At 52.4% G+C, this 16,710-nt stretch overlaps 2 protein-coding genes across 2 annotated transcripts; both read right to left on the bottom strand.

Annotated features, from left to right (window-relative positions):
• Positions 1–765: 765 nt before the first annotated feature.
• On the bottom strand, positions 766–4,889 carry FAM25A (family with sequence similarity 25 member A). Its single transcript, XM_043926648.1, has 3 exons — positions 3,462–4,889; positions 2,019–2,081; positions 766–958 (listed from the first exon to the last, which is right to left on the bottom strand). The coding sequence occupies exons 1-3, from the start codon at positions 3,745–3,747 to the stop codon at positions 825–827; spliced, it is 483 nt and encodes a 160-aa protein (XP_043782583.1). The 5' UTR covers positions 3,748–4,889; the 3' UTR covers positions 766–824.
• Positions 4,890–11,004: 6,115 nt separating this feature from the next.
• ADIRF (adipogenesis regulatory factor) lies at positions 11,005–13,326 on the bottom strand. The gene is made up of 3 exons (XM_043926649.1): positions 13,153–13,326; positions 11,402–11,464; positions 11,005–11,197 (listed from the first exon to the last, which is right to left on the bottom strand). Exons 1-3 carry the CDS (start codon positions 13,211–13,213, stop codon positions 11,091–11,093), a joined length of 231 nt encoding a protein of 76 aa, XP_043782584.1. The 5' UTR covers positions 13,214–13,326; the 3' UTR covers positions 11,005–11,090.
• Between the last annotated feature and the right edge of the window lie 3,384 nt (positions 13,327–16,710).

The raw sequence follows: 16,710 nt of genomic DNA, 5'->3' as shown, positions 1-16,710 counted from the left end.
AGTGTCATCAGAAACCAAACCAAGATATAAGGTCCAGACCCAGCTGGACAGCAGCAAATGTTTCAAGCCAAGACACTGGATATTTCTGGGCCATTCAGAAACTTATGAAGCCAATTCTGAAAGAGCATCAGAAATATGGTGAGCAACTAACTAGTTCCACAAAGCACCTTTTATAGAACTGATTCATTCATGGCAGGAAGGAGGGAAGGCCAGGCTTTCTTGCCTACTACAGCCAATTTAAGCCTAACCCATGTCTCTGAGCAGAGAGTTGACACAGGCTCCAACAGGGGGCGGATTCAGTTTCTCCATGACAGTCATGATTCTGTGACTATCCAGAAGAAACAGTTCTCTAAAGCCTCTTTGAGAACATGAACCAGCTCAAACTGCCTGATCCTGCCCAGCTTAAGTTGGTCTGTTATCTTCCCCGACTTCTGTAAGAACATTTCAAAGAAAACCCAAAGAACACATAAGCTGAACTGTGGTCCTTTCTTGGGGTGTCCTTGAAGCACTGAGGTGTTTGAAAGCTTTGTACAGTTTCTGGGGAAACAGTCTTTTTAAGAGATGTAGCACAGACACTAACAGTCCTCAAGAGCTCCTTGCTGACATGAGAAATCATAAAGTGAGAGCAGCACATCTGATTAACCACGGGGAACTATGTGACCCTCAGTGGAAGCCAAGGTGCTGGCCTCTTGTCCCCGCAGAGGAGACACTCAGGACACAGGCAATGTTTCCATCCAAACAGGAACAAATCCAGGGCTCAGTGTACACATTTAATCTCAGCTTTTTATTGCGATTCAGGAAGAGCCTGACGGTGGCAGGCAAGCTCACTGTCCCAGTTTGCCCAGGCCTTCTGCTGCATGCGTGACAGCATTCGTGACTGTGTTGGTCACTGTCTCAGTGACTTCTTTTACCACTTTGTCCCCCGACTCGTGGGCCTTCTTTAAAGCATCAGCAATGGCTGTTGGGAAGGAAGAAGAAGAATGTCCACGTGAGCAAAGAAAACAATTCAAGTCACTCGCTGGGCTGGTGTCACCTGGAGTGTCCTGTGGGATGTGGCAGTCTTACTGGGTTGCACCCTGCAAGAGTTGTGGGACAGAGCATAGCGCAGCTCCTGGATGAAGGCATTCACACTCGCTTTTATTTCTCCAAACAGCCTGCATCTCTCCAGCTATTAGTGAGACAGGGCATCTGCTTGTGGGCGTACTGCCTACTCAGGCTTCATTTTTCTGTGAATTGTCTATTTATACCTTTTGGTCATTTTTATATTGGGTTATCATTCCTACTACAAATATTTTTGTTCAGTTTGTGGTTTTTGATTTGGCTTATGTTATTTTTTTTCACTATGGAAATTTTTTAAGTTGCATACTGTCCAATTTAGGAGAAGGAAATGGCAACCCACTCCAGTATTCTTGCCTGGAGAATCCCATGGACAGAGGAGCCTGGTGGGCCATAGTCCATGGGGTCACAGAAAGTCGGACACGCCTGAAGTGACTGAGCACGCACTGTCCAATTTACCTAATATTTCCTTTATGGCCTTTGGAGCTTCTGTCATCATTAAAAAGATCTTCCACTCTCTGAGATTATGCCAAAATCTACGTTCTTTTCTATGAATTTAATAATTTCATGTATTTAAGTCCTAATCCATCTGCAAACTATTTTGTTGTAAGGAGCGAGACATACACAAGCTTTGTACATTGTGATACAGAAACATATAAACAAACATATAAACATTTAAATAAATACGTATTTGTACGTATATAATTTATGTCTCCAATGTTTTGTGCCAGCGCACTGCCACCTGATCTTTTGTGACACCATCCTATTAACATTCCACAGAGAGGACTATCTAGATGGTTCATGCTTTAGCAAAGTACAGTGAGAGAGCTCAGATGAGTGCAGATAATTGTACCCCAACTGAAAGGAAGCAACATTGGGGTCAGGGTTTGACCTGATTAGGCAAGTAACAGGTTGCTACCAGCACCCAGCTTCCCTCCTTCCCACCCCGAACTTGGCCTTACCTTTCTCTCCAGCCTCCTTAGCATGATCTATCACCTCCTTCACCACTCCCTCCACAACGTGAACTGAAAAGATGAGACAAGCCCAGAGTGAGAGCACAGTGTAAGCTGCCTGTCCTCACGGCAGGGCCCAGACAGCCCTGGGTATCCCGGAAGGGCCTCAGGGATGCTGCTCCCCCCACGACAGGACAAGCTGCTCACCAACAACTCCCAGCTGGCTTCCTTCAGAGACTGGAGTGGGCCCTGGCTGCTAGCAGCCAAGCTGTTGAGGGCACAGGGCTCTCCATGTCCCTCACCCAGCAAGGCCTGGAATGCTGACTAACAAGCCTTCCTGTCGGCTGGGGACCTGGAGCTAAGGCTGGGCCTATTTCCCAGGTCACCACGCCTCTCAGGTTAGCTGCTGTTCTATATAAGACTGGATGGAGGTCGCAGCAGGAGGCTGAGTATCAAAGCTTCACCACCACCGCCGCCACTCCCCGCTCACGGCAACACCAAGTCCCCCAAAGCAATTCCTCCAATAAGACAAAACTCTCTGCCCTCCTAGGGTGGTAACCTGCTAGAACTGAAAGATGTTGGGTCAGAAGAACTATTTCAGATTCTAACTCCTAGAATTAACTTCACTGCTTGGGTTCCCTTGTCCATAGACTGGAAATAACACAGCGCTCAGAGAGCTGCTCAAGATGAAAGTGGACTTTGCAACAGCAGGTGCAAACCTAAAATGAAACACAGACATGTTTGCAGCCATTTAGAAAAAGAACAGCAAACTTGGGCACAAGCTGTTTTTCACAAAATGTCAAACGGGTAGGGCTTGGATCAGCTTCTCTGTATCCAAGGGCCTGTGTACAAAAAAAGAGTTTCTGGGGACTTTGAAGAAACTGAAAATGTCCTTTGTGTAAACTCTGGGGGCTGACTTTGAACACAATCAGACTTGGTGAATCTTAAGCAAGAAATCTTTGAAGCTTTAAAGTTATGGTGAAAAATTAAAATCCGCCTTCCTTTTCCTGTAGCATCTATAGGATACTTAGAATAAGCTCTTTTACCATGAAAGCCTCCCACCCCTTGCCAGATTCCAGAGGCAAGGAGTCAAGTCACCAGCTGCTCACCCAGCACCTTGGCTCCCCTCCTGCTACCAGGGGCCTCCTCTGAGCTGCTGCCTCCGTCCCACAGCCACAGACCCCAGGAATGTGTCAAGCCGGGTGGGTGGGGGACAAAACAGGTCTGACCAGGAGGGTTGCTGGGGCAGTGGACCTCTCATGGCTCCTACTGGTTTAGCTTCTACAGTCCCCTACCTCCATCCCTATGGAGCTGATCATCCTTGGTTCTCCATGGGGTCAAAGCCTGCCCCAATCCTGTTGGGATCAGCTTTTCACTGGCCCAGTCAAGTCTGTCCTGAGTCCCCCCAGTGGGAGGAACAGTGCAAGGGGGAAGGAGCCCCGGGGTCCTTACCAGCTTCCTCGGTGGCCTTCTCTGTGCGGTGGGCCAGGCCTTCGGCAGCTAGCTTCCCCAGGCCTCCCAGCATTGTGTGGCAACAGGTGGTAATCAAGCAGGATGCTGGGGCCTGGAGCAGTCTGCTTTTATAGATGCCTCTGATGCCCGGCCGGGCTCCGGGACACAAGCCCTCACCCTGGTGGTGAGTCAGCACAGGCGGCAGAAGGAAGAAGCTGGGTGGGGCCACCCCAGTGCTGTGGCTGGAGAAGTGATCCTCTGGCAGCATGAGACCCCCACACCCCATAACTTGAGACCCCACAAGGGGCAGGGACCGGGGGCATGAGGCCGGACAGAGCTCGGTTCTCGGACATTACCCCTCTCCCAAGGCAAGAGGCCTTAGTGCCCTGTGGGGTGAGAGGCATTTGGGGACCTCAGCCCTGCCAGTCCCCTGGACTCATGGCAGTCTGGGCACAGCTGTGTATCCAGAGAAGACCGAGAACTTCCAGCCCCGCTGCCTACTATCCCTCGGGTGACCCAGTCAGGGGTGTAGCATTTTGTGAGCCTGGGGACCCAAGCAGCCCCCAGGCCAGGGAATACAAGTGGAGTGGTGGCTGCTGCCCTCCCTATTCCCAAGAACTCAGCTCAGGAGAGTGGCCTTGCAGCCTCCACTGGACAGTCTGGGGAAGTAGGGAAAATGAGGGTCATGCCTGGCCCAAGGTAGAGAAGGTTGCAACGCTGACCAGAAGTCTAGTCATCCCTGAGTTGCAGTTACCTGGTTCTCACTCATGGGAGCATCTGGGTGGCCCAGCACTGAGGCAGCTTCCAGGTAAGTGAACCCAGTCCTCCTTGCACCTTGGGACCTGGCCTCTTAGGGAAGCCCTGTGAAGTCAGAAGTGCCCACCCAAGAGGTCCTAGGGGAGTAAATGGAGGACCCTGCCACCATCTGGGGATGTGCTTCTGACTCTAGCAAGAGTTCCCAGAAAGAAGCTCTACCAGTCCCTGAAACATTACACGCTTAGGGAGCCAGATTGCCTTCCGAGTTACTCAGGATGAAGAGAGATGCCTCAAGCCACGTATCACATGCTGCTTCCCTTAGTCACTAGCCCAGCTGAGCCTCAGTTTCTTCATCTATAAAATGGGGACAGCCACGCCTTCCTGGCCTCGTCACTGATAGTTGGTGGGGTCAGGCATGCAAACTCTTGGTGAACTTCCATTCCCACCCTCTTATCAGTGATGTGCTAGGGATGCTAGCTAGGCCCATGCTGCTTGGCAGTGAGCCCTGGCCAACCAATGGATGGAACAAAGAGTGGCAGGGGTATAAGGCAGCCTCGGAGTGAGAGGGCTTGGAGATGAGACACCCCCAACTGACTAGGAGTCATGGAGGGAAGGCCCTTTCAAGGACTTGCTCATAAAGTCCAGGCCTGGGGCAGGAGTTTGAAGTTGCTCCCCCCATACAGGCTTCCTTACCCCTCAGAGGAGCCCAGGAGGGAGTGGCGGGGTCTAATTAGTGTTTACCTGACATAGGCTTAAGGAGTCGAGGCTCTCCCACATTCCTGAGTGGTGCTGGGAGGCCTCGGGCAGTGGCCAGCCCCCTGGGGTGGGCAGTGGATGCTGCAGGCAGCAGGAACTCTGGGTCACAAGGCCATAGCCCCACACGTGCCATAAGCAGGAGCTGATCAGGTCTTAAACAATTTGGAGAGTCTCTTTAAGAAAAAGAGTATTACTACTCATGTGATTATACACACACACACACACACACACATATATGTTTGACCCTGTGGACTCAGAAGGGGCCATGAAAGTGAGGGACCATGAAAGCAGGTCTAGATGACTCTGGCCTCCCTGTTACATCCAAATCCCAGAGAGTTCTGCTCATGGTATTAGGACAACACTGCCAAGGGAGGGGGCACTTCTGGGACACGGTTGGCAGGAACTGGCCTGAGAGACCCACAGGGACGTTCCCTGGGCCCATCAAAACCCCCTGCCTCTTTACTCTGAGGCTGTGTGTATCCTTCACCCCAACATGGGTCCTTTCTGATGGACCTCTTGATAGGATGGCGGTGTCACCCACGAGTTCTGGGATGGCTCCCGGACCCCACGACCCCACCCCGCCAGTGCTCACCCTTGGGTACTCTTCACTGTGGCTCCCTCCTTCGGAGCTCATCAGCTCCTTGACAGGCACATCAGGGCTCGGCCACTCAGCAGGACTCTGGCCCCAGTCCCAGCTAGGAGCCCTCTGGCTACACTTTTCTTCCTCCCTGTCAGACTGCTGTTACCTTCACTACATCCCCCAGCCCATGGGACCCTCTCCTCCTTAATGCATGGCCCTGGTGTGAGCACCCAGAGTCCAGGGACAACATATCATGGCCCCAAATCTCCTGACAAGGCTGGGTTCAGGTACAGATCCCAAATGCAACAGAGAGAGGGAAGGCCTGGAGAGGCCAAGCTGCCCAAGACTGGATTTGGGCCCCAGACCTTGGTGCTCGGGCCCACTTCTAGTCCCACCAGCCTTCCCACTGTAGCTCTGAGCAGCTCCCTGGCCTCTCAGCACAGCACAGCCCATCCGGGCTCCCAGAGGGTGGACTCCTTTCCAGCCCAAAGAACCTAGGACAGTCTCACACCCTGCTAAGAAGGATTCTGGTCTAAGGGGTTGGGCTTGGGCTACTCCTACCTGGATGAGGTTGGGGTGACTCAGGTAGGAACCACCCCATCTGGGAAGAAGCCTGCCATGATGGGTCCCAACAGAGCAGGCCTTGAACACAGGCAGCCAAGTCAGCCTGTCCTGAGTCAGAAGGTCAAGTCCTACACTCGGGGCTGTGAGAGTCGAGCTTTGACAAGAGTCAACTAATTCTTCAAATGGAATCTGCTCAATGACCTAGGTCTGGCAAAGGACCAGATGACTCCATCATCAAGTCAAGGAGAGCCAATTTTTCAAAAGCAATTTGCCAACTGAGCAATTAACAATTCTGGGGGAAAAAAAAGTTTAAGCAGCTTAAGCATGCGTAAACACTTAGGGCTGTCTCACATCTGAAGCATGAACAATTTTTTTTCTCCTGTGACTGCAAATGTCATGAACAGCAAGAGTTTTATAACTGTCATCCTACCTATGCTTTCTCCTACTTCTACTTCATGGATTTGACCTCCCAGTACCTACAGAGCCCGTGTATCTTGTACACACAGACCCCTTCCAGTCACAGGGGAGCCAAGAAGAGATTCCCGGAGACTTGGTTTGTCAGTCACCAAAAGAAGACTTCCCTAGCAACCCAGCTCTCATACACCCATGGGCAAAGGGCACATCAAAGGGGTAGCTGAGGAAATGGACAGTTCACAAAGGTGTGGGCAGACTTAAGGGAGCCAATGAGGGACAGCGAGGCTGCCAGGGACTTTGAGCAATGGGGGTTATTATATCCCTTGGCCTGGAGGGGCTGTAGACCCTGATGAGAGCTCCAGCTATAGGAGAGGGTCAGCAGACAGGAGCTGCCACCGTCAGCGGAAGAACAAGGCCACTGCCCAACCATGCCCAGCAAGAAGGGAGCAGGAGAAATAAACTTCTCTCTTCTCCATCTCCTACCGCTATCCCCTGCAGCTGAACCCAACAAGTCCTGAAGGTAAGGGAGCCTGGGTAATGCGGTTCAAGAGGCAAGTCCCCAGGGTGAGGGCAGGGAGTAAAAGGCAGAGAGTATGTGGATTCTCTATAAACAGAGAACACCAGCTTAGCCTGCCAGACTTCCAGGTCTGGAAGCAACAAGACAGCAGCTTAAATTCTAAATAGTCCCATTTCCCCTTCCTGAAACTCTCTGGGGCAACAAGGAACAACAACACAGCAACAAAGACCCAGCACAGCCATAAATAAATAAATATTTTTTAAAAAGAAGAAATTCCAGTGAAATAGAAATCAGACTTATAGGAATTATTCAATCTTCTGTAGCAGAAGGCACTGCAGCCATATCTAGAAGACACTCAAGGAAGAAACTGTGAGCTGAAAATTTCAAACCCAGTTGAGGATAAAGTATAAAGGCTACAAACTAACATTTCTACACATATAGGAACACAGAATATGGTTCACATGAGCTCTTCTTTCTTAAAAATTTTTAGCCTTTTTAAAAATAGAAAATGCCACACACAAAAAACAGAACACCATGAACCCTCATGGACACACTGCTATAACCCAAGGGCCCTAGCTATAAAATTCTCAGTTCACATCCCAGACATCTTCTCAGTTCATCTGAAAATATTTCATTCTTGAGGAAACTTCTAGAAAACTAACTCCAACCAACCAAGAGATAATAGAAAATATCTCAGAAGACCAATGGCAGGCTGCTTCTATTATCTTCAGTTACAGATCTAAGACAAGAAAAAGGTGTGGAGGAATGGAATGTAAATGCTATGTATTTTCACAAAGTAGAAATGAGACAACTAACAACAAGCGAAAAAAAAAAAGGAGAAAGGGAGAGAAGGTGGAAAGCAGAAAACTCTGCCCTTCTCATCTGTAATTTGATGGGAATCAGAGCTAAAGCCCAAAACGTGATGTTAGTGACTTTGTGTTTGGCTAGTTGGGGGACTGGGATTTGGAGAATCAGGAACTACCTGAGGAACTGTTAATGGGAGAATCATCTTTGGAGCCCTGACCAAGACCCAACAGGCGCAGTGGTCACAGCCTTCTTCTCCTCAGCCTATCTTGGTTTCACTAACTTCATAAACCTCATGGAGACAGGCCTGGGCTTCTACAGGCTCCCATGGCTCCCTAGCACCATGTCCACCTTGTCCCAGACACAGAGCCAACGACAAGTCCAACCTGGCCCCACCCCCAAGGAAAGCAGAAAGAGGCACCTGCACAGTGCATGGGAGCATCAGACGCACAGGGGCAGAGAGACATGGAAGGGGCTGCGCTGTAGAGATGGTCCTAGAGTGAACCTAGCATGCCAACTCTGTCATCTGGTAGGAGAACCAACAGACCATCATCCCTGCTTTCATCCAGCAGATGTTGCCAGAGCCTCTCTCGAGGCACGGGGCGTGCACTAATCAGCACAGAGGGCTCGGTTGCTGCCTGTGGACAACCATCACAGCCAAGCACACAGGAGAGCCACTCATTAGTATGTAAGTGTGGAAAAGTACACTGGCAGTGGCTGGACCCGTTCTGTGTATGTTGGGGCCGATCTGGGAAGCTGAGACCTGAAGGATGAAAGGGCAGAAGCCACCCAGACAAGGGTGATTTATGAGGAAGGATGGACAGCATTCCAAGCAGAAAAAAAACAGCACACACACAGACTGAGGTGAGCCGAAGCACGATGTCAAGGGAAATGAACAAAGGTTAACATGGCTGAGGCTGAGAGGGAGGGGGTACTGAGGAAGGAGGCTGAGGAGGTGAGTGAGGCTGGCAAATGAAGGACCTTAGTATCATTGAGGTAACATCAGGATTTTAGCTTTTCTTTGTAATAGACACCTACATCACGGCAGCTTAAACGATGAGAAAACTGATCCTTTCGCCTAGTGAGTGGCAGGTGCAGGATGGGACTCAATAAAATAACTTGGGATCTAGGTTCTTTTCATACTTCTGCTCTGCCCTAATCAGCAAGTTGGCTTTTCCTCAGGCTCCTTCCTCCTGAGGTTAGAAGTGGCTGCCAGAGTTCTAAGCCTCATTTTCAGTCACAAAAATGTCCAGTGGAAGAGGAAGAAATGCTTCTTCCTTTGTCTTTTTTTTTTTTTTTTTTGAGGATGAAAAACCCTTTCCTAGAAGCCTCTTGGCCCTCAGACCCGACTCCTCCTCTCCTTGGTCTGAGATGGCTCACACACTCATTCCTAAGGCCAACAACACTCAGAAGGAAAACAGGATTAAGAAGGATTACTGGGCCAGCTGGGATTCCTCCTGAGTCAGGCAGGGGAAGGTAGCCTACCAAAAAGGATCTGAGGGCTCTGATAGTTCAGCCCCACCCTCCTCTGGGTGTGGCCCCACATGATCTCTCCCAACCCTGGCATCCTCTCCTGGGGGCAGGGGCTCCTGGAGATGCTGGAAGCACCCCCACATTACTCCAGGTATCTCTTCCAGGACCTTCCCTTTAGGTCTTGGCCCATTTTGTAGACCAGGTGAGGCCTTCTTTGGGGAAGTCAGAAACTTGAACAAACCATGACACTGAGTTTGGCCCTGGGGTGAGGGTGAGAGATATTAACGATTAGAGAGGAAACCTATTGCTTCCTTGGGAGGGATCTCGGATTGGAGAAATGAAAGGTCCCCTGGGCAGATGGTTACACACAGAAAGACCTGGGCTGGGGGGTGTGAAGGGGGCGGGGGGCGGGGGGTGGTGGACACGACATTGCCCCCTGCTGGCCGGTCGCGGAAGCCTCTAGGAAAGCCGGTCTCGAGTATGAAGCAAAGACGACGCTTTTTTTCTGTCAGTCTCCCCTGAACTGGAAGTGCCTTGTGGCCAACATCTTGTAGCCAGGGGTGAAACGGCATGACTATGTATGTCCTCGTCCAGAAGAGAACAAGACGGAGGGAACAGTGTGTGCAAAGGCGGGGAGGTGGGCAAAGGGAATGGGGTGTCACCAGCCAAGGTGTGGCAAGGGTTCGGATGAAGAGAGCCGCTAGCGCCCGGCGCCAGGGCTGGGCTTATCCTGTGGCAACGATGAGTCACCCCCAGCAGGACTTACCCAGAGCTGGTATCGCGTGCATGAACACGTGGACACGTGCAGGGGAGGTTGGAGGGAATAAAGTTTGCGCGAACTCTAGACCGTCTTGGGGACCTGCCCGACAAAAACGCCGGCCTCCACCCTAGGCCAGAAGATACTGGTGCATCCGGAACGGAAGGGGTGCCAACGGCAGTGGTCTAGCGCGCGCACGCACTCTGCCGGGTGTCTGCGCTTCACGCCCACGTGCACCGCGCTCACGTGCACCGCCCTGTGCGCCGCAGGGCCCGCCCAGGGGGCGTGTAGTGGGCGGGGCTCTTGGCGGCCGCTCCAACCAAGTCAATCGGGCGGGGCCCAGGTCTTCGGGGCGCGTCCTCGCCCTCCTGGTCCCGCCCGGTGACTCACCGCTGGGTGCGGCAGTCGCACAAACACCGGACGGGCTGGTTAGAGTGGCTAGGGCCAGAACCGCTCCCCTGCGTCCCCTGTCTTCCCCGAGAGTTCCTGCCGCATGAAGTCCTCGCCGGCGCCCAGCTCTGGATTGCCTTGATGCTCCCAGCCTCCTGGCTCAGCTCACTGGGAGAAGTTCTCGAGGCCGTGGCCGCTGGAGCCTTTAGTCCCCCGCCCAGAGCTGAGCTCATCGAGGATCTGGGGATCGAGTATGCCCTTTCTAGGAAGGGCCGGGTTTCTGGAGCTGGGAGAGCGGTTTTGGAATCGGAAGCGGGGAGAGGCACGTACCTAAATGGGGTTTGAACTTAAAATAAGGGAGAGTGGGGATACGCGGTTGAGAAAAGGAAAAGGAGTTCTTGGACAATCAGTCTGGGTTTCCTCCGAATTTGGAATGCCAGGACTCTCTGGACTAGGGGCTGAGTTTCTGGCTCTGCTCAAAGCGAGGGAGGGCTGGGCCCAGTGTGGAAGGAGTCATGAAGTGGGCACAGGGTAGGAATATATGCTTTAATCAGGTGGCCCACCAAGAGCCTGCCAGAGCTCCGGGCCTCGAAGGGAGTCACCCATGTCTCCCTTCTGTCATTTCAGGAGGCCAAATTTTTTCCCAAAACCCGAGAAAGTCTCAGAGGCCTGGTTAGCAGTCTTGTCGATGGTTTCCTGGGTAGTCTTAGCAACCTGGTCCATGGCTGGGGAAGGAAGGAAAGAGCAGTTGAGGGCGGGACCCCGGGGAACCACAGCCGTGCAGGGGTTAGCCTCCCCTGGGGCTCCCTCCCCAGGATGCAGTGAGGATAGAGGGTCTGCAGAGGAGAGAGTGTGTCTGGACAAGGGCTGGGTGGAGTATGGAGGTGTGCTGAGGCTATCCATCCTCTTGCCCACCAGGCCCACCAGACCTTTCTGCCCCGCTTCTGTAGCCTGATCCACCACTTGCTGAGCCGCTGTTCCTGCCGAAGTCACTGGAACAGAGAGATGTGGGCTTTAGCTCTTGAGATACCATTAACCACAGGGGCTCCACCTGCTAACCCCATCTGTTCTCTAGAGTGGTCTGTCTTACATGCCCAAAGATGGATGCCATTGAGGTAAAGTCCTCTGACCAAGGCCGCTCAGTCAGTGAGGGGCATGAGCCCTTTCCATGACTCCAGGGTATTATTCTTGTTTATTTATAACTCTGGGCTCCTCCCCTCTGGCTTGCTTCCCTTGCGATCTTCAGGACTGCTGAGAAAATATCCAACAGAGGAAGGACGGCAGGGCAGGGCCAGGCTGGAATTGGCATCTGGGCTGTGGCTGCTGCTGGGCATGGCCCAGGAAGAACCCTGCCCCCTTTAACAACTTCTCCCCTAGAAGCTTGGCCCAAATGCCTGAATTCCCACCACTGGGACTTCTACTTTGCAAGGCATTCTCACTACCTCCTCTCTCTTGTGCCTCTCCCCAGAGGGCACACAAGCCATGATTGCCAGTTGTCTATCTGGGCAGGCAGCTTAAGGCGTTAGGAAATGAAGTGCAGGAAATAGGTGAAACTTCCAAGGTCAGGCCATCTCCTCTATACCAGAGTTTATACCTGTGGAGAACAGGGTTTCCAGGAGCTCAGATGTGTCCCACCTGCTGGGTAGGCAGACAGGTGCTCTGGCCTTCAGTGATCTAACTCATCCTCACTGCTAAACAGTAAAGGGCCTACCTTACCCAGACCCTGGGGGCTGGGTACACAGGGGTCAGGCAGACCCTGGATCTGCTGCTCACAGAAGTCCCTGGGTTCCTTGTCTGACATAGCACAGTCAAGACCATAGGGAAGGCGGCTTTGCACTCAACCTACAGATGGGAAAAGTGAGGCCCAGAAGGAAGGGTGCTGTAAACAGAGGCTTCTTGGTACCATTTTAGCCTAGGGGAGCAACTGTTCACTTTCCTAAGGCACTGATGAAGGATGGGGTGGGTTTAGGTGTTGTCTGCTGACTGGGATATGCATAGGACTGATTGGGAGCTGGAGTCCCAGGGGAGGCTGAGCTGGAACTGGAACAGGTGCTGCTGCTGTGCCCAGAGTCTCCTCACATTCCCTACTCCCCAGTCCATCTTCACCCTTCCCGCCAGGTGTGTAACTCAGGTCTAAGGAGGAAAGAGCTGGGGACGGAAACTAAGACTAGTGACCTGCCTTGGCCGCATGAGGGTGGGAAGGTCCTCTGGGTGAGGACTTAAGAGGAAATTAGTATTGGGGGGAAGGGAGGAGTGTTCAAAACAAAGCCCAGTGGGAATCTGGAGCTGCTTCCCTCATCCCATCCTGGTTCTATGGGCCTCTGGGACCCTGACGGGCAGAGATCGCTGGGTGGCAGAGTCCGATTTCCCTGTGGGCTTTCTTCACTCTCCCCTAAGGGCCCGGGTGGGGCCACTCCCCGCCTTCACAGCCTCCTCCGATTGGCTCTGGCAATGCCCAATGCCTCACCCCGCCCAGGCACCGCTGTTCTCCCGCTTGCCTCAAGGCATCATTCCTGGGCTGGTCGGGGTGGGCGTCCTGCCAGGTCCCTCCAACTTCGGAGAGAGCCCTTCCTAGCCGGAGGCACCCCACCCCCTCGACTTTCCTGCTGCACAGTCCCCTGGCTTGCGCCCCCCAACCCCCGCGTCCATCGGGTGTGCCCGCATCGCGCTCTCTTCTCACCGGCTTCCTGGGCCGCCCCCTCCACTTGCTTCTTCAGGTCCTGCAAGCCTTTGCTGGCCATGGCTGCGGGGGGTCTGCGAGTGGTTAAGGGTAGCCGCAGCGACGTTGGATCCTGCTCAAAGAGGCTGCGACCCGAGAGCCAGCTCTGGTTTTTAAGGCGCCCCAGGGCCGGCCCCTCCCCGCACGAAGGGGGGTTGGAGGGGGCGCGGGGCGGTTCCCAGCACTCGGGCTCAGGGGAGTGACCGGGCCCTGCTCCAGTACCCGCCAGCCCGAAGGCACATCCTGGCCTCAGGCAGACCGTGATGGGAAAGCGGGGAGGTGTGCCAGCTAGTGTCTGAAGAGGGGCTCAGGGCTGCAGAGGGGCTGGATCGGGGATCGGGACAGTGGCTGGGGGCACAAGGGGGCGCACCAATCTTCCTGCACCGGGTGGGCGCGACTTTTCCTCCCTGACCCTGAGGATTCCCCATCCTGGGAGGGGTGAGGGAGGTGGGGATCAGCACCAGATGGAGTTGTAATTAATAGCAGCTGCTTTTTATTAAGTATTTACTTTGTGCCTGGCGCTGTGCAAACGCTTCCTTTCTTGTGTAATCTTGACAACAAGCTCTTGGAATGGGAATTGTTAGTAGTTTATAGGAAGAAGATGAGGCACAGAGGGTGATTTAGGTCTCACCAAAATTCACATGGCAGGGACTCAAGTCTGAGTCGGTGGGTTGTAAACTGTAGGGCCCTGACCAACGCCAAACCAGCAGGTCCCATGCACTCAGCCTGGACACTGCAGACTGGCAGATGCCATCTGCCCAACTGCTGCTGGGACAGGGGTGGGATGTGGGGGAGTGCAGTGGGGAGATTGTGGAATAAGTCCCACCTCCTTCCATTGAGGCCAGTCACTGGAGACCACGCGGCGCTGACTGGGGACCACACAGCCCCAAGTGGAGGGGGAGTAACAGAAAGGGCCGTCCATGTGTGTCCAGCCCAGGCAAGGAAATTGTCGTTGGTCACCAAAGCCCCAGGACTTGGGCGGAAAGTACTCCAGACCAGTAAGGGAGCGGCCCAGCTGCAGGTTGCTCAAGTCGTTTTCCCAGGACTGAGCATGAGGGGCTTCGGGATGGCCGGAGGGCCTCGGAGGACGGAGGGCAATTAGTGACTGGTGTGTCAGTAGGGCAGCCAGGGATCCCAGGGACAACAAAATGACTCCTGATGCTTAAGGCTGCAGGTCAGGCCACCGCCCAGCCCAGCGCTCTTCCACTTGAGTTGGCCATTGGAGCCTGGAGGCCATCCCCTCAGCCTGTGGCTGGACCCTCTTTAAGGCTGCTCTCTGATTAACCCTTTCTGGGCCTGTCTCTGCACATCTATCGGAGTCCCCCCTATTTTGGAGCTCTGGGAAGTCCCCGCTTACTCAGGTCCCCTCAACTGGTCCACACCCTGCCTCTAATAAGTAGGGAGGAGTGACTAGGCCATGGAGGGTCTGGTGTGGGGGTATCTGGAGAAAACACACACATGAGAAATTGATTAATGGAGGATTTCTGGGCCAGAGGAAGGGGCAGGCCCTGAGATCTGGTTAGGGGGATGGAGATCTGGTTGGGGGAAGGGAAACCAAGCACAGACTAGCAAAGCAACTGCCCCGCCCTGTGCGCATCCCCCCCTGCTGGCAGCCTGGTCCAGCCCTGAGCTCTGAGGGTCAAGGCGCAGCAAGTCCGCCTGACTCTTCCTTCAGTATTCTGGAGAGCTCCCATCCAGCCCCTGCCCCAGGCCTGCCAGCCCTCCTGAAAAACCACCACTAATCCCTTTAGCCAGGAAGACCTTTTACACTGCTCCAAGTTAGCTCATTGCTGAGCTGCTGATGCTGTTTGGCACCAGGCCCTGTGGGCAAAGAATGAGACAGGCAACAGCCTCTATGGGAGGCTGCCCAAGCAGGTGATAGGAGACAGCTGAATGGTTCTAAAGCAGCAGGCACTGAAGTCAGACCCCTTGGGTTCACATACCCGCTAGAGCAAGTTCCTTCATCTCTCTGAGCCTCAGTGTCTCAAGGTTCAGACTCATCAAGCCTCAATCCTTGATGGTGGGGGGCACAATAACAGAATCTCCCCCAGGGTGTTATGGTGAGGATTAAATGGGCTGATGGATGCCTGACACTCAGCTGAGGGTCCATGGTTGGGGAGGGTGGGAATGGCGGGCCCTTTAATCTTGCTAATTCTTACTCATCATTCCAGTTTCATCAAAAATATCACAACCAGGGAAGACTTCCCTATCACAGATTAGATGAAGCATCCCAGTTTGGGCCTCGTAGCATTCTGTATTTCCCTAACATGACACCATACTTCAGTGTTATTGCTTTTCAAATTCTCTCTCTTTCGTCTGCAAGGAAGCAAGATTTGCCACTCTAAAATGTCTCTTTGAAATGCAGGTTATTTCAAGCTAAAAACAATCAAAGCCCAAAAGACTCAGGAAGAAACTTGGACCTTTCCCCTTAGTTACCTAAAGAATTAAGTTAGAGGGTCTGTTACAGTAATAGAACTATCACCATGGATAACTAGAACATGGACTAGGTATGTAGACAGGCAGAAACTGAGAAAAGTCTATTTGTTAAAATTCCTCTCTGTGTCCCATTGTCTGTACATGGCCCAGCAAACATTTATTTACCAAACACTTGCTTTCCGTCTTCATGTCAACTGCCTTCCTCCCCAAACCACTAGCCCCAACACCCTCTTTTGTCTTTAGCTAAAGATGATATTTAAGGTGAAGGTTTCAGCCATTTTGATGAGTTACTCAGTTTTCCTGGGTCTCTCGTGTATACATGCTATTGAACTTTGATTTTCTCCTGTCAACCTGTCTCATGTCAGTTTAATTCTTTGACCAGCCAGAAGAACCTAGAAAGGTAAAAGAAGATTTATTCCTCCCCAACACCTCCAAGATTCTGGGCAATTGAAGAAACCATATCTAGTTTGCTTAGTTTGGTTCCTTAGAGTCAAACACCTCACCTGATACATAGAAGATGATTGAAAAATTTGTTGCAGCAATGTTGGAGGAGGCCATCAAGAGGATGTAACTACTGGTTACCTTGTGAGCTGGACCTGACTAGTCAGAGGCTCCTCACCCTCTCCCCTGCCCTTGGAATGTATGTCCTGACTACAAATCCCATGTTAGTGGCCATTTTTAGGACACAGCCTTGAGAGAGTAAGATGTTGTTGAAACCCTCTTGAATTGAATATATGACCGCATTCATGTGTGCTAAGTTGCTTAAGTCGTGTCTGACTCTTTACTACCCTGTGGACTGTAGCCCGCCAGGCTCCTCTGTCCATCGGATTTCCCGGGCAAGAATGCTGGAGTGGGTTGCCATTTCCTTCTCCAGGGGATCTTCCTGACCCAGGGATTGAACCTGTGTCTCTTGCATTGCAGGCAGGTTCTTTACCGATTTAGCCATCAGGGAAGCCCGAATATATGACTGACTCCAGTCAAGCCCTCTATTAACTTTTAAGATTCTGGCGGATTGGGGCATAGATCTATTCATCTTGTGGTGGCCAAAACAAGTCTCATATGTATGTTCTCTTATTACAATTG

This window comes from Cervus elaphus, chromosome 15 (genome assembly GCF_910594005.1).
Source record: "Cervus elaphus chromosome 15, mCerEla1.1, whole genome shotgun sequence".
Taxonomy (NCBI): domain Eukaryota; kingdom Metazoa; phylum Chordata; class Mammalia; order Artiodactyla; family Cervidae; genus Cervus; species Cervus elaphus.
Note: the sequence above shows the minus strand (reverse complement) of the source record. Positions and strands in the feature narration are given on the sequence as shown.

Bases quoted from the DNA above. Each gene is read 5' to 3' on its own strand.
- FAM25A (XM_043926648.1), bottom strand. From the start codon at position 3,747: ATGGGGTGTGGGGGTCTCATGCTGCCAGAGGATCACTTCTCCAGCCAC. The intron at 2,082-3,461 runs GTAAGGACCCCG...TCATCTTTTCAG, and splicing joins GAAGGCCACCGAGGAAGCTG to TTCACGTTGTGGAGGGAGTG. The intron at 959-2,018 runs GTAAGGCCAAGT...CCTTCCCAACAG, and splicing joins TAAGGAGGCTGGAGAGAAAG to CCATTGCTGATGCTTTAAAG.
- ADIRF (XM_043926649.1), bottom strand. From the start codon at position 13,213: ATGGCCAGCAAAGGCTTGCAGGACCTGAAGAAGCAAGTGGAGGGGGCG. The intron at 11,465-13,152 runs GTGAGAAGAGAG...TCTCTGTTCCAG, and splicing joins GGGGGCGGCCCAGGAAGCCG to TGACTTCGGCAGGAACAGCG. The intron at 11,198-11,401 runs GTCTGGTGGGCC...TTCCTTCCCCAG, and splicing joins TACAGAAGCGGGGCAGAAAG to CCATGGACCAGGTTGCTAAG.